Consider the following 16,622-nt stretch of genomic DNA (forward strand, 5'->3'; position numbering starts at 1 on the left):
GGTGGCAGCTTTATTATTGATATAAGCATGTGGAAACAGCTCTCCATAATAATATTTTTGAATCATATACAAAAGGCCTGTTCCCTAAACACAAGAGACTTTGAAAACCCCTGACATCACCGGGGAAATCAGTCAGACGTTCAGTCGCGTCTGTTTTTCTACGTAATGACAGTAAGAGGCATCCAGACTCCCTGCATCTCCTGAAAACCCTCACAAACCCTGAGCTCACACACAGTTCCTGCATGTTACTGTAAATGTAAAGCAGGTTCAGCTCTAGTGCAATGCATTTTGTTTTTCAAAGCTGCTCGTCTAATAAACTCCCTTTGGAAAGCAGTTGCATTTAAAGTTTTGGCAGTAAACCCAATGCAACATAAGCAAGAATAAAGCAGTGAAACTATTTACCCGTTACTAGTTACTACAGCTGCTAGTGTTGAGACTGCAGTTCAGACCTAATAATCGAGTGTGAAAAGAGCAAAGAGTCAAACCAAACAGTCTGAGCAAATCGAAACTAGGCATAAGTTATGTATTTTTCTGTTTGAAATTAACAACATGTAAATAATAAACAGAATAAACCATCTTAGCGTGTTTATCTTATCCTAAATCGCTAGAGTTGTCGGGACAAATTTCCCAGGAAAACTGCATACCTAGGCTACATATCCGCAGAGTTGGAAAGGTTACTTTGGAAATGTAATAAGTTACAGATTACAAGTTACCCTATTAGTGTAGCTATTCCAATTACGTTATTAAAGTAATGTAACTGATTTTGATTACTTTTCTAAATTTCTAACGAATGTTTTCAACTGTTAATGATTTTCAAACATGTAAAGCAGGCAGGGTTAACCTTACAGTAGATCTCAATACTGATTACTGCCAGGCTTACAAAATCCTTCATTACTTGATTTAAGATCATAATCATTTCATTTTAAAGCACAGCCACCACAAAATCAGACTTTAGCACACTGCCTTTTACTTTGGGATCATTCTGAGGTTAAATAGATTTAATATCATAACAAGAAATAGTTTAATAGCTATGATACTGTTTTTGAAATTAAATCTTTGCTATGACAGAAAACACTGGCATCTAACAATGTCTTTGGGGGAAAAAAGTGAATCTTAAAAAATGAAGCATATACATAAACAAATAAAACAGTTATTGAATAAGCGTCTGTCCTATTCTGTGTCCTAAACTGAAATATTAGTGTCTCATATTATAGAGCAGTCACTGCAATTTGAGAAAGGAATCAATCAAATCTGTATGTGTGTGAAAATATTCAAATGTAACTCCCTTTGTAATTGTTAACATTTTCATAAGTAACTGTAATTTAATTACACATTTTTTCTCAGTAACTGTAACAGATTACACTTACATTTATTTTGTAATTAAATTACGTAATTCCGTTGCATGTAACTAGTTACTCCCCGACACTGCATATAAAGGAAAGAATATGCAGTGAAAGAAGCTTGAAGCCACAACAGCTTGAACCTCGAAACGATAAAGAGTGTGCAAACGAAAAAGGAACTTGAAGCCCGTAATAAAACACGAATCAACATAGCTTCACATTCGCTGTTTGTGGTCTTAAAACAATGCCGCCTCTAAACCAGTTACTACTTTGTTTAAAAGTCAGAACAACAACAGCATATAAGCTCTTACCTAAGATATTTCCGGCGGATATCCGTCTTTCAGTTTTTGGAGTTTTGATGTTGTTAGTGACATTTGCATTCATCTGTAATCACAATCACAGCAGCGTGCCTCAAAACATCAGATTCATCCGCGCACAACTCACGTGACGACCAAAATAATGTTCCTCCGCATACACTTATCCACACTAGTTTCTACAAAATAATAAAATCAATATCTCATGTCTATGTGTTTGAATTTGGTATTAGCAGCCATAAGTTGGATCATATGCGTTCAGCTGATCTTTATGACAAAATAAACCCCTTCAGGGTGATACAAGACCCTCCAATCTTAATTGAGTTTTAGTGATACTGACCGACCGACTGACTGCACATTATCCATTATATAAAAACATAAGTCTGTGATATGTTCTCATTTGCATAATCTTAGATTTTTTTTTTGTCTTTTTTAATTCAAATGGTGTTGAACTTGGTGACTTTTGTGCCACTTGCTAATATGAATATATGAATGCAAAAAAATCGGGGATATGATTAGAAAAGGCTAAATGGTCGTGGGTTATTTTCACAGTCAAAAAGGACAAATATAGTCAAATAAATGAGACACGAAAAATATTAATTTTGGGGTACAATCCACAAATCAGCCTCAATAAAGTAGTATTTGACAATAAATGTATATATATATATGTGTGTGTGTGTGTGTGTGTATACATACATGCATACATATAACACAAACAAACATTATATATAATATTATTCATATATATGAACATATTTTTTCTATTTGTATTATTTTAAATAAAAAAATGGTGCAAAGTTTTATAGGTGCATATTTTGTAGTATCATGATCTCTCCATAAAATACAAAATATTCAAGAATAAATATTATAGCAAAATATAGTACGTTATGTATATACAGTATATATATATATATATATATGCCTATTGTCTTTGGTTTTGACTGCCATGCGTGACTAGATTAACGTGAGGACTAGATTAACGTGAGTGATGTTGCAGATATTAACTCATCAGCAGCAGTCTAATACAGTTCATGTACAGACATTTGTGAGTCTACAGGTCTGATATGAGCGCCGACAGATTTCCCTGTAAACAGCAGAAGAGTGCACTGACGTCCAGCACGGCTCATATCACAGCAGTCTGGGTTTCATGGATCACTGAGAAACACATTTCTGAGGTCAGACAGAGTCGAGGTGGATCGGAGGACATTCACATCTTCTGCTTCCGTCAGGAGCTCCAGCTCTGCAGAAGTCGAGTTGTGTCTGTAGTTTGGAAAGATGTGAAATACATTCCAGCTTTGTCTTGACCTGCTCCCTGAGGTTTGATATGATGGTCAGTGGTAGAACATCACCATCTAGTGTCTAAACACTCTCACAACCTCTAACAACATGCAACTCAATTCAGAAAAAATTCAGCCAATGGGTGCATACAATACAGTGTGATTTGCTAGATATTGCAGATAAATGCATAAAACTGGAATAAACTTCATAACATTTATTGTAATTCTGGTGACCCTGAAGCACCAGAGAACAAACAGCAAAACAAATAAAAGTGAAGAACTTGATCTGAACAGCTCTCTTCTTTCATTAACCCTGCATATTCAATAAGAGTGATTTCAACAGAACTACAGGTTTAGGGGTTTTTCATGGGTCAGTTTGAATCAGTGTAAGATGTGAAACTCTGGTCTGTGTTTGGATCCTCACGGGGGTTTGAGATGCCCATCTGCTGCCCGCTGGCCCTGACCAAACCAAATACACATTAAAACGGGCTGCGTATGTGTGTGTGAAGCTTCATATATAACAGTTCATAGTGTTCTCATTCAGACAGGGTACCTGCTGTGTGGTGAGTCTGAGCAGGTCTTCATACAATCTTTTCCATCGGTCACCTCAGCACTCCACCTGTGAGGAAACCAGAAAAATCATAGTGTAATGTATAAATTAAAATAACATAAAAATTAATAAAATAATTAAATTAAATTAAAATGACAAAATAAAAATAAATAAATTAAATTAAAACAAATTAAAAATAAAATAAAATAAAATATACAAAAAAGTGAAAAATAAAATACAAAATATAAAAAATAATATAAAATACAAAATAAATAAAATAAAATAATGACCTGCTGCAGGGTTCTGTGGAACGATTGGAGTGCACAGTATTCCTAACAGTATCCAACTCCACCTGTAACCTGTTCACCTGCAGCTCCAGGGAGTCCTTCTCACCTGACAGACAATCCTTAAACCTGCACACACACACACACACACACACACATCTGTTTATCTGCAGAAAACAGCTTCATTTTCCTTTTTAGAGCTGTTCCTATAGGCTGTATGTTTGATCCTGACATTGGTGGGGACATAACAGCAGACAACAACCCCCTCCCCATCCAACAACCCCAACATTTCTGCATTAATGATAGACTTTTGACATCTAAAGTCTGTACTTACAGCTATGTTAGCCAACTCATAATTCATAAAGAGAGCTTTTTACGTTAGCATATTCATCAGACAATAATTATACAATTTTGATTATATAAAACAAACAACATTACAGCAGCAGTTTCTAAAGATGTGTTCTTTGGATTGTTTGACTACTCAAAAGAAAGTATAATAAAATATAATTTAGTTAATTTGGGTTTCCTAAATTTCACATACATAAAAATCCGGCTATAAATCTCTCTTTTCTTTATTTAAAGTTGATCTAGACACCATGGTTACTATAAACCATAGTAACCACAAATTATCCATGGTTGTGCTACACTAACCATAGTTTAACCATGGTATTTATAGTAAAACTGTGGTTATACAAATGGTAATCAATACGCAAAAAAAAAAAAAAGACATAGTTACTACACTTTTACTATAATAAAACCATGGTTAAGTGATTTGTATTTGAGTATACTTTCTTTTTTCTTTGTTTTGTTTTCATAACTGTAATGGTTTAATGCTTGGTATTTTTTAAATAAAAAAGAAATCAGAAAAATGATTATCGATACGCGCTCCGAAGTCCCGATCTGAATCAAAAGATTCGCGAAACTGCTCTAAAGTCCCAATCTAAATCAAAAGATTCACAAACCCGCTCCGAAGTTCCGATCTGAATCAAATGATTCGCAATACACACTCCAAGTTCCGATCTGAATTAATGATTCACAAACCCGCTCCGGAGTTCCGATCTGAATTAAATGATTCTCAATACGCACCGGAGTTCCGATCTGAATTAATGATTCACAAACCCCTCCGGAGTTCCGATCTGAATTAATGATTCACAAACCCCTCCGGAGTTCCGATCTGAATTAATGATTCACAAACCCCTCCGGAGTTCCGATCTGAATTAATGATTCACAAACCCCTCCGGAGTTCCGATCTGAATTAATGATTCACAAACCCCTCCGGAGTTCCGATCTGAATTAATGATTCACAAACCCCTCCGGAGTTCCGATCTGAATTAATGATTCACAAACCCCTCCAGAGTTCCGATCTGAATTAAATGATTCGCGAAACTGCTCTAAAGTCCCAATCTAAATCAAAAGATTCACAAACCCACTCCGAAGTTCCGATCTGAATCAAATGATTCGCAATACACACTCCAAGTTCCGATCTGAATTAATGATTCACAAACCCGCTCCGGAGTTCCAATCTGAATCAAATGATTCGCAATACGTGCTCTGATCCGATCCGAAACAAAAGATTTGCGAAGCCGCTTCGAAGTGCCGATCTAAATCAAATAATTCATGATAAGCACTCTGAAGCTCTGTTTCACCCATCACTACGTGCTTCTTAAAATCATTACAAGCGAGGTCGAAATTCGAAAATATATAGCTCTTTTGATCTGTTTTTTGCTAGTGAATCGAGTTTGAGTTTAAATGAATCAGAGCGGTTCCAGCGTAAACGACTCACGCAATTGAATCAGTTTATCTGTTCCTCCGCTTTTCGCGTTTTCAGTCATGTTTACACGACACTGTCAGCTCTATACTGGCTTAGCTCGCTAGTTTTATGTGATTAACTGAAATAAGCGGAAAAGGTATGATGTTATAAAATATCCATATTTTCATTCCAAAGATAACATTCAACACAAATCTATGAACATATTCAGCGAGGTAACCGGTTTACTGCTAACTAGTGAAACACTCCATTAATATGACGAGCTGCAGCTCAAAATACATGTTAGATGGAAACATTGTGCATTATGATCGAATTTGTAGCTTAATTCACTATATTTGAAATAGTTTGAGCTGCAGTTCAGTTGGTGGCAGTTCAATAGAAATCAGCTGAAAGCATCCAGTCTCTCATAGCATTGAAGTGAATGTTCAGTTTATCAGTATATATTGTAATAAATATTTGAGAAATTATTGTTGAATGTGATTGTATTAGTCTATATCTAGCGATAGTCAGTGTAAAAAGAGCAAATGGGAGAAGCAGATGAGCACAAAAGAGCAGAGCAAAATAAAGTTAAAGAGGGTAAACTTTATCATTCATCTGAACTGTGCTCGTATGTTTCAAACACTTCAGCTCTTATATTTTCTTACTCCACACATTTATTAAGTGTGCGTCCTTGAAAGTGCACTTTTTTTTAGCGTATCTCTTTAACTTCTCAGGTAATATCAATGGTGTGATCAATTTCAGGTTGAAATTACAACAACAGTGATTACATACACATACTGTAATTTAATTGTTTGATCAAAATTAATGCTAGGGACAATTTAGTATTGGCTGTGTATTGGTAGTGAGATGTCATATATCGTCTCTACTAAACTTTACGACAGGACGCATGAAACAGAACGGGTCGTTTGAGGTTGAACTACTTCTCACACGATAATTCTATAAAATGTTTCTGGCATCGCAGGACAAATCTGCTCATTTTCAAGAGTTTACAAACTAGTGAAGTGTGTGCGTTTATCAGGGTTGCCAGGTTCTTGCAACAATACCCGCCCAATTTCAGCTCAAAACTAGCCCAATCGCGTATCAAGGGGGGTCTCCCAGTAAAACAAATCACGTTCCGGGGGGTAAAATACAAATTTTTTGCCGGGATTCCCTAATACAATTCACATTCCAGGGGCTAAATATCACGTTATTGGGGTCTCTTCAACCCGCGGACATGAAAAACAACCCACTCTTTACGAATTCTCGCGCCGCAGTTCCTCCACCGTTTTCTGGTGGGCGCTGTGTTGATTGCGCAGATCCTGCCGAAGGGCTTCATGCGACATCTGGAGCTCCATCAGCTCCAGCGATTTACTGATCAATAAAAACTAAACAAATATAAAATACAGACTTAAAGGGATAGTTCACCAAAAAATTAAAATTATGTTATGAATTACTCACCCTCATGTCGTTCCAAACTCATAAGACCTTCGTTCATCTTCGGAACACAAATTAAAATATTTTTGATGTACATAGCATGATTTATTAATAACATGTTTACAGAGTTTGGTCTTTTAAAAACACTGTCTTAAAACATTAAGCCATGTTAAGCGTTTTTCACATTAAGCGTTTTAGAATGTCCCTCTTAACCCTCTGATTTGCCACCTGTTTAGCTGCATCTCTAGGTCTTCTATTTTCTGAGTCTCCTCGCGGAGCTGCGTCTCCAGGACTTCAGCCTGCTGAGCTCTGAGCTGGGCCTCCTGGTGCAGCTCATCCACCAGGCCCATGAGCTGCGTCTCTGAGCTCTGCAGCTGCTGTACATCACAGCTCACCTGCTCCAGCTGAAGACACAGCAGGGAGGCATCTCTCCAGCGCTCCTCCATCACAAAGATCAAGCGCTGCTGCAGGAGATCGGCCTGATCCTGACATTTACATTTCTACTGTAAAATAAAATGATTGCATCTGTGGTGAATACTTTACTGTGAGAATTACAGGTTTTGTTGCACTGCCTTTTTGACTATTTAAATGACAAATTGCAATAATGAAATCTATTGGGAATTACAAAAAGTTGAACTTCGGAATGCATTACGGTAATTTTGCACTCTAATGTTACAATATAAAACAGCTTTTGGTCTTAAAACTGGATTTCAAAAAAAACTATTGGTCCTGAAAATCTGTCGTTATGCAAACTGCAAAATGTAATTCCCTGTTTTTTCTTTTTGATCCAGCTGAAATGTGACATTTTCATGAGCATTTCATCATTTTAATCCCCTTTATGCAGTTATGCAATAGTCATGCAAATATTCCAATCACCAGACTTCCATGACTGACTGATGAAATAACACAGAGTAGCCTACCTTTCAATTGTAAAAAAAATAAAAAATACGGATCTTTGTTAGCGTTTCCAGGCTGATTTTGGTCAGTGAATTCTCGTTATTTATTTTCTTACTTAGCCTAATAGCTATTCTGAATAGGTATTTATTGAATTCTTTTATGTATATCAGCAAGTGAACGAGTTGCGGCGAAGCTCATGAAAATAATTGTTTTGCTTAGTAGTGTAGGCTATTTGCAGTCTGTGCGTTTCTCTTCGCAAGCACCGAATATCTTTTGTGTAGCCTGATGAATTCAAGCATAATATCGAACGGAGAAAAAAATATTTATAATTTTTAATTGATCTCTGTGTGCAGCACAAACATATATCTCACTGCATTATTACAATTAATGGCAAAATGAATGTTTGGAAATGTAAACTGATATTTCCTTCTGACACACTACAGCAAAAGATAGACATAACTGACTTAAAGCCTTTTTCAGCTGCTGAAAATACTAGTTCTAATAATTCTGGCCACCACTACACCGTGTGCATAATTATTAGGCACGTTGATATTCTTCTCATATTTTTTTTCCAAGCACATTTTACCACTTCCAAACCACGTCAATCTTAATAACTACTATTAATTTTGTATTTAATCATTTATGAGTGATATATAATTGTCCATGAAGGCTGGAAGTGGAAAACTCATATTCAGGTGTGCAGAATTATTAGGCAGGTTTTCTTTTACAGATAATATAAGCCAGAAAAAAGAGATTTAACTCAGACTAAAAGTACAAAATTATTAAATGCCCATGAGAAAAATGCAATACTAGAATTAGCAAAGTTAAGGCATGACCATTACCGTTGTCCTGTTTCCTCTTTTTCTCCTCTTTTTTTTTCGCTTCAGGCTGCCTGACAGATTTGTCTTCTTCTTAATGTTTAACCTACGTGTTTATGTGAGTGAACTTTTTTCAGTTCATTCCTAAATTGCACAATCTCAATTAAATCAACATTTGGTGTGAGCATCCTGTGTGTTTAAAGCAGCTTTTGCCCTCGGTGCACTTGAGCAGAGTTTCTCAGGAGCTTTGCAGGAGGTCTCTTGAAGCGTCAGTTCTTCTGGATTGAGTCTGTCTCAGTTTGTTCTGTTTCTTCATGTGCTGCTGAAAATACTAGTTCTAATAATTCTGGCCACCACTACACCGTGTGCATAATTATTAGGCATGTTTATATTCTGGTCATATTTTTTTTCCAAGCACAATTTACCACTTCCAAACCACGTCAATCTTAATAACTACTATTCATTTTGTATTTAATCATTTATGAGTGATATATAATTGTCCATGACGGCTGGAAGTGAAAAACTCCTTATATTTAGGTGTGCAGAATTATTAGGCATGTTTTCTTTTACTGATAAAATAAGCCAAAAAAGAGGTTTAACTCAGACTGAAAAGTCAAAAATTATTAAATCCCCATGAGAAATATTCAAAACTAATGTGTGAAACCATCAGGAACCTTTTAGTCTCCAGTGCCACTATTTTCCAAAACTGCAACCTTGAGTCTCCAGAAGAACAAGGTGTAAGGTTCTCAGAGACTTTGCTTGGGTAAAACATCTTAAAAAATGACCGTCACTTAATAAGAAGAAGTGTTGTGAAATACATGAAGACTGATTGTTTATAGGCTTTATGGACAGATCAGTTGTGAGTGACTCTTGAAGGACCAGCATCACATTCTCTTGAACCACTGTTTGAAGAATTGATCTTCCAGAATCTGGCAGTAAGATTTAGGAGCTCATTTTTAGTCAATCTCTGCAAGACAGACTTTTCAGGATAGGAGATGGACTAAAAATGATCTCTCAAAACTTACTGGCAGATTCTGGAAGATCAATTCTTCAAACAGTGCACTTCAATAACTGTCTAGTTTGGCTCAGCTACAAAATCAGACACCAGAAGATTACAGAGAACGGTTCGGACTGCCGAGAGGATTATTGTTGCCCGTCCTTCAAGACCTGTATACATACAGAGTGAGGAAGAGGGCTCAGAAAATCACTCTGGATCCCTCACATCCAAAATAAGACTTGTGAAATGTAAACTCAAAATCAAACCAAAAAAAATCTGAATTGTGAGACAAGAAGTCGCAAGATTAAATTCAGAATTGCAAACAAATAATAAATTAAATTATTGTTTATGGTGTGGTGGAAACAAGCTTTGCTAGTTTGCTGCTTTGTGGCCTTTTGAAATGTATTTTTTATTTTTCTCTCAGATGTTCCCATCATCATGCAGTGAATTAGAGAAGCACTAGAGGCGCCGTTGAGCAACTTCTCTAATTCTGTCTCTTCTGAGTTTCTCAGACTGAACTCACTGCTTGAGCTGCAAGATACCCTGACATTATACATGCTGAAGGTGTATTTCTACAGGAGAAGCTCATCTCTACACAAGCGTGTGTAACTGCTGAGCTATCTTTGAGCTCCAGCTAATCTGAGATGAGACTGAATATGATCTCACACATGCTCTGAGAGGAGAGAGAAAAAGACACACAGATTTATATACCTAAACGCTGATAACTCTCATGAATGGAGTGAGAGAGAGTGAATGTGTTCATGAACGAGCCTCAGGCCCTTCATTTACTCTCTTTGACTCACTTTTAACATCGCTGTAGTATCAGATCACCAATGAAAGCTCAGCCAGGTTTCCTCAGATTCTGACACAAACTCCTGCAACATGCTTTCAGCAGTTAAAGATGATGCTGAACAACTCTGTACAGATTCACACAGATCACGTCTCAGACTGTTAAAGCTGCAGTCCGTAACTTTTTTTGGTTAAAAATGATCCGAAATCAATATTTGAGCAAGTACATAACCATCCCGTGTTCAAAACTATCACCTTACTTTAGCTGATTCACAACGGTTAGCTTATAATAATGTTTTCTAGTTTGAGTGGTACAAGTAGGTTTTCGCGGGAAATTCGAGCATGGCACAGCGTCATTACGTCACTTATGTAAACATAAAGAAGCTGTCCCGGCTACTAGGCTATCTATCGCGTGTGACTGAGGATCCTGCAGGTGGCGGATCGCTTATAGCCTTTTCTCACAGCAGCTGGAATAATTAAATATATCATTTTGATGGCGGATTGTGATCCAGAAAGATTTATGTGTTTATGAAACACATGTGAATGAAATTAAATTATATTCCAGTTTTAAATGTGCATTTGATTACAGATAGCCTTGGACTACACAAGATTTGTATTTTAAAGAAAACCAGTTCGAAGGGAGCATAGTTTGCTTTTTGGGTTAAAATAATTTCTTAATATGAAATTTGAATGGCATGACAATTAGATTAGACTGTACAGAAACTGAAATCTACACGCTAATACACACTATATTCACATAGTCACACAATGCTGATGTTGTTAACATTAATAATTTGAGAATAAAGTATAACAATAATAATAATTTGAACGGTTTTATGTGATATGAGCTAACCGATCTTTAGATTTAATCACCATTGGTAGCGCAATTTATGGTAATGCTTTTTTCCTCAGTTGGGCAGAACAAACGTGGCAGACTTGTTACTTACTTGTTCATATGGCAATATATGGTGAAAATTCATATTTGGGTCATATATTCCAAGACGTAGGCTAGAATCTGTGCTTGCGAAGTACAGTGAATATCCACACCGGTGCGGTGACTGACTGCCACACGCTCACATTAGATTCATCCGCACTGGAGCCGAGCCGACTCACAACCTCACGCAAGATAGATAACTCCGCACACATCTGCAATTCCGGGTTTTCAAACTGAGATGGCGACAAAGAGGCTAAACGTACGGACTGCAGCTTTAATTATCTACTTTAATCTTCTGAAGAAAACATGTAATTCATCATCTTAGAAGCAAGCTTCCACACTGTGCAGGACCCACCGAGACACGTTAGTCTACTAAGGGAATCGGTCTCTCGCGACTGACCTCTGGTGTAATCATAGCGGCTAGCTCGGTGCCCTGAAGCGGCGAACAGGCAGGAGACAGCCAAACTAGTTACTCTAGAGACCTCCGTGGAGGTCGCGAGCCTCTTAGCACCGCTACGTTTCCGGGCGGTAACTGAGAGCAGCGCTCGCCGGAGACCGCTGCGCCCTGGAACAACGGCAGGGATGGCAGACTGATCTCCTGAGGGCACTGAGGAGAGACGGGCACCGTGTGATGCGGTGTGCACCCCTCTTCCCCAGAGGGGCCTGCCCTCCGAGGTCCTGAGCCATAGCATCAGAACCCTCTTAGCTGAAGTCTTCTCTGAAAATGACGGTCCTCAGACCCGCGTCATCTGCTAGGAAGACTCGACTGATAGAACCAGAGTCTGCTCGGGGCAGGACCCAAGGAGGCACACTTGGCAGGGGCTCCCACACCGCCAGGTGACATACTAAGGGAACCAGTCTCACGAGACTGGCCTAGAAGATCCTCGAGATTTTCTGTCGCACTGACCAGAAATGTATATGTGTGCTGTGTATGGATGACCATAAAAACCATGACACTGTATCAGCTGCAGCACAGAGGACAGAGAAGCAGGTATTTAAAACTAGACACTGATGAAATATTACTGACATTCGTTTCATAAGTGTTTATATCGGCACACATATTAACTGTAGCAGAAATGAACAGCAGCTGCAAGAAGAGTTTCACTGCTGAAAATGAACCGTAAACCTTTATCAACACAATCTTTCATAAAATGGGCTTTGATTACACTATTCACCTGTTCTTTGACATATAATACATATAATAAATATATAGTTTCATCAATCAAAATGTAGAAACACTGTCAGTGTGAAGCTCTACGTCTGTGTCAGTTTCACTTTTATAATACTTACACTTGTAGTGTGAAACAGGCCTTAATCTTCATGTTAAATCATGTATAATGATTGTAATAGATCATCACTTTGAACCTATAGCCATTAGTTATCAGCTCCACTTTTACTGGATTCATCTGTTCACATGATGATTTAGTCCTAGTTCACGAGTTCACACTTACATATAATTAGCTGGAGTATAGTAATGCGTATTTGGCGTGCTGTCCGGGGAAGGGCTCCGAGCTCGGGAATGGCCCAAACCCAGAGTATCCCCCCGTATAAGTGTAGTAAGAACTCAAGTGTGGAGAAGGGAGTGGTGGAGGGATGCTGATTAACCGTCAAAGGATAGAGGTATGTCAGCTGTATTTATACCTATGGTGTTGATTAACTTGAGTGCGTTTGTCAGGCCTATGTATGTGTGGTGTTGTGTTTTCTGTCCTTGTGCTCCCAATGTCCTAGTTTTACCTCTTGTATGCCCATATTTGGTTTTGTTCCTTTTCCTGTTCTCGTTTAGTTAATTTAGTCCCACCTGTTTCAGTTCTCCCTGATTATGTTCCCTGATTAGTTTATTATGTTCATTCTGTTCCACCTGTGTTTGTTAATTACCTAGTGTACTTAAGCCCTGTGTTTTCCTTAGTCTAGCATCCGGTATTACCGTCGATGTTGTGTTCTCCCTGCCTTGTGTTACCTCTGTTGGACTGTGTATCATTAAAAGACTGTTTATTTTGAAGTTTACTCCTCGTCTCCTCGCTTCCCTTGTGTTGTTTCGTGACAGAATACCGGACCAAACAGTATGCGGCGCCTCTTCTCCTCGTTTGTTTTGTCGGTTTTGAAAGTTTTTTTGTTTTCCCCGTTTTTCCCCCCCGCGGCATGGAAGTCACCGCTCGCTATTCCGCCCTAGCCCGCAGTGGGTAAGTGTGGGAGTTCGGCGGGATCGCTGCGAGTACTGCGAGTCCGCCGGCCGCTACGAAGTCCAGCCTGCCGGCTGCGGCTAACCCAGGCCCGCCGGCCGCTCGTCAGTCAAGTTCGCCGGCCGCCACTTGCTCAAGCCCACCGGCTGTGGCTCCCTCAAGCCCGCCAGCCGCTCCGACGTCAAGCCCGCCGGCTGTGGCTCACTTCAGTTCCAAAGTTCGCTCCAGTGTCCTGACCAAGAGTCCAGTGCAGGCTCCAGCCCCTGACCAAGAGTCCAGTGTAGGCTCCAGCCCCTGACCAGAGGCAAGTCATGTCCCCTGAAGTATTGTCCACAGGAACATTTTTAATCAGTCTTATTGGTCTTGTCTTGTCTTGTCTGTTGGGGTTCCTCAGAAGCAGGCTGCTTCTCCTGTCATGGCCATGGAGGCCATTCCCAAGCCGCTTGCTTCTCGTGTTGCCTCGATGGAAGCAGTTCCTGAGTTCACCCCTGAGAGGGCCCCTGTCACCACGTTCAGACCAAGGAGGGCTGTTGGTCTCATGTCCGGCCCAGAGAGGGCCTCAGATTCCGAGCCTAGCCCAGAACGGGCTCCTGTTCCTGTGGATAGCCCCGGGAGGGCTCCTGTTCCTGAGTTTAGCCCACGGAAGGCTCCTGTTCCTGAGTTTAGCCCAAGGAGGGCTCCTGTTCCTGAGTTTAGCCCAAGGAGGGCTCCTGTTTCTGAATCCGGCCCAGTGAGGGCCCCAGTCCCCAGATCCGGCCCAGCGAGGGCCTCGAGACCCGAGATTCTCCCCAAGTAATTTTTTGGAGGGGGCTAATAGAGCTCTGGCCGTAGGGGCCAGGCTGTTGGCCAAGGCCACGGAGGCCGATCCGCCATGGCCGCCTGAGCTTCCTGTTCCGCCAGGGTCTCCCAGATCGGGTCCCGCTCTGGAGCGCCCACCCCCCTCCCCGGTAGATGTTATGAGGCGCGTGGATGGGCCTTCCTGGAGGGGGAGGTAATGTCAGGCCTATGTTTGTGTTGTGTTGTGTTTTCTGTCCTTGTGCTCCCCATGTCCTAGTTTTACCTCTTGTATGCCCATATTTGGTTTTGAAGTATTTTGAAGTTAACTCCTCGTCTCCTCGCTTCCCTTGTGTTGTTTCGTGACAGCGTTCCTCTTGTGTTAATTAGGCTAAGTATCTGACACGCTCCTCCCGAACTTTGTTAATAAAACATCATTAGTTTTCTGTGACATTCACTGTCATCCGTTTGTTCTGCAGAAGCAGCTGAAGGAGACGCAGAAGGCGTTCCAGCAGAGAATCCAGCAGAGAGAGAAAGATCTTCAGCAGCTGAGAGAGGCTGTGGAGTCTCATAAGGTGAGTCTGGAGAAGAAGAGAAGTTTGTCTCAGTCTCAGTTCAGACTCACTGAAGCCTGAATCACTGTGTGTCCTAACAGCGCTCTGCACAGACAGCAGTGGAGGACAGTGAGAGGATCTTTACTGAGCTCATCACATCCAGTTCCTGCAGGTAACAGAGATCTAGAAGAACAGGATCATAGTGGACTTGAGCAGATCCTGCTGTGACAGAGACTCACAGAAAAACATTTCATGAGTGTCTTATTATATAATCATCAGTCAGACTCTCATCTGATCATCTTCTTCTGAAAGAGATGCCGCTTACAAATGGCTTTCAGCTCTGGAAATCTCTTAGGAATCATTTCTCTGAGCTCTTTCTTCTGGAAGATATATTTGGCTGTCAAACACCACTAGCGCCACCAACAGTTCATTAACATTTCAGCTTTTTAACTTATTTTTCCTTCTGATTTATTACATCATGGTGAAATCAGTGAACTTAATAGTACTGATTCTGAGTAACGTTCATCAACATTGCATCAGGTGATCCTCAAACCTGATAAAAGTGATTTTTATTTGCCTGTAACACATTCATGAATTTGATCATGAAGACCCCAAACATGAAGTAAGGCTGTATATTAGCATTGCTTCAGCATATTGAAACCAAACCAAACCTGAGAGTGTCTTAAGGATCCTTGTGAAGTTTCAGTGTCTTTGTAGATGGACATTTATGTTCTCAGCAGATGTTTTATCATCTAAACTATTTCCCAGAAAGTTCACATATAGTGTAAGTGGCAAATACTAGAATCTGTAGCTCTAATGTGATGTCCATCAGCTGAAAGACAAACTGGAGGGTTTCTGCAAAGAGCAGCTCAAGAAGATCTCAGACAGAGGTAAAGTCCTGGAGATTCATCTGCTCTCAGAAACCGAATATTTTTCTGATCGACTAATAGTCGTACATTTGAAGCAATTAGTCAACTAATCGCATGCTTATATTAATTAACCATATAATTCATAATAATGACCCTTTAATTGCCTATAGCCTATCAGCGCACACATAAACCTTGCCACAGAGCAGCGCAGAAGTTATGATTATGAATGTTTCAGGGAAAAAACAGCAAGAAGACTGCCTTAACATCATAATAATTAATTGATAAACTAGTGTTTTCGGTATTTTCGGCTGCAGTGATGAAGTCGACACTGACTCGTCATCTCCACAGTGGACGTGCACGTTTCATACGGATTACATAATCAGCAAATATTTGTTTTCTATTTGAATTGCTTCATTTAAAAGTAGACATTTCACTTTCTGTAGATATATTTTTCATGTCTGTGAGGCAAGCACGGAGTTTCGGTTAATATATATATATATATATATATATATATATATATAGTGCCTATAAAAAGTATATTCACTTTTTCACGTTTTGTTATGTTGCAGCCTTATGTTAAACTGCTTTGAATTACTGTTTTTTTCCACATCAATCTACACTCCATACACCATAATGACAAAGCAAAAACAAAACTGTCACAACTTCATAAATCTATTAAAAATAAGTCTTTTATAGTCTTTTTGGGTATGATACGATAAGCTTTGCTCATCAGCATTTGGCAATTGATTAGGTTCAAGCTCAGGCTGTGGCTGGGCCAGTCAAGGACATTCACAGAGTTGTCTATAAGTGTGTTTAGGGTCATTGTCCTGTTGGAAGGTGAACCTTCTGCCCAGTCTGAGGTTC

At 39.5% G+C, this 16,622-nt stretch overlaps 1 protein-coding gene and 1 pseudogene across 1 annotated transcript in view; one reads left to right on the forward strand and one right to left on the reverse strand.

Moving 5' to 3' along the window:
- Positions 1–3,295: 3,295 nt before the first annotated feature.
- Positions 3,296–11,796, reverse strand: LOC107717302 (uncharacterized; annotated as a pseudogene).
- A 3,695-nt stretch (positions 11,797–15,491) lies between these two features.
- LOC107717303 (tripartite motif-containing protein 16-like protein) overlaps positions 15,492–16,622 on the forward strand; it is a 30,978-nt gene continuing 29,847 nt past the window's right edge. Inside the window, exons 1-3 of the mRNA XM_016524007.1 lie at positions 15,492–15,511; positions 15,596–15,602; positions 15,722–15,779. Of these exons, the coding sequence (XP_016379493.1) occupies positions 15,492–15,511; positions 15,596–15,602; positions 15,722–15,779 (85 nt within the window). The remainder of the gene's footprint in view (positions 15,512–15,595; positions 15,603–15,721; positions 15,780–16,622) is intronic.

This window comes from Sinocyclocheilus rhinocerous, unplaced genomic scaffold (assembly GCF_001515625.1).
Source record: "Sinocyclocheilus rhinocerous isolate Xijiao unplaced genomic scaffold, SAMN03320098_v1.1 scaffold149, whole genome shotgun sequence".
NCBI lineage: Eukaryota > Metazoa > Chordata > Actinopteri > Cypriniformes > Cyprinidae > Sinocyclocheilus > Sinocyclocheilus rhinocerous.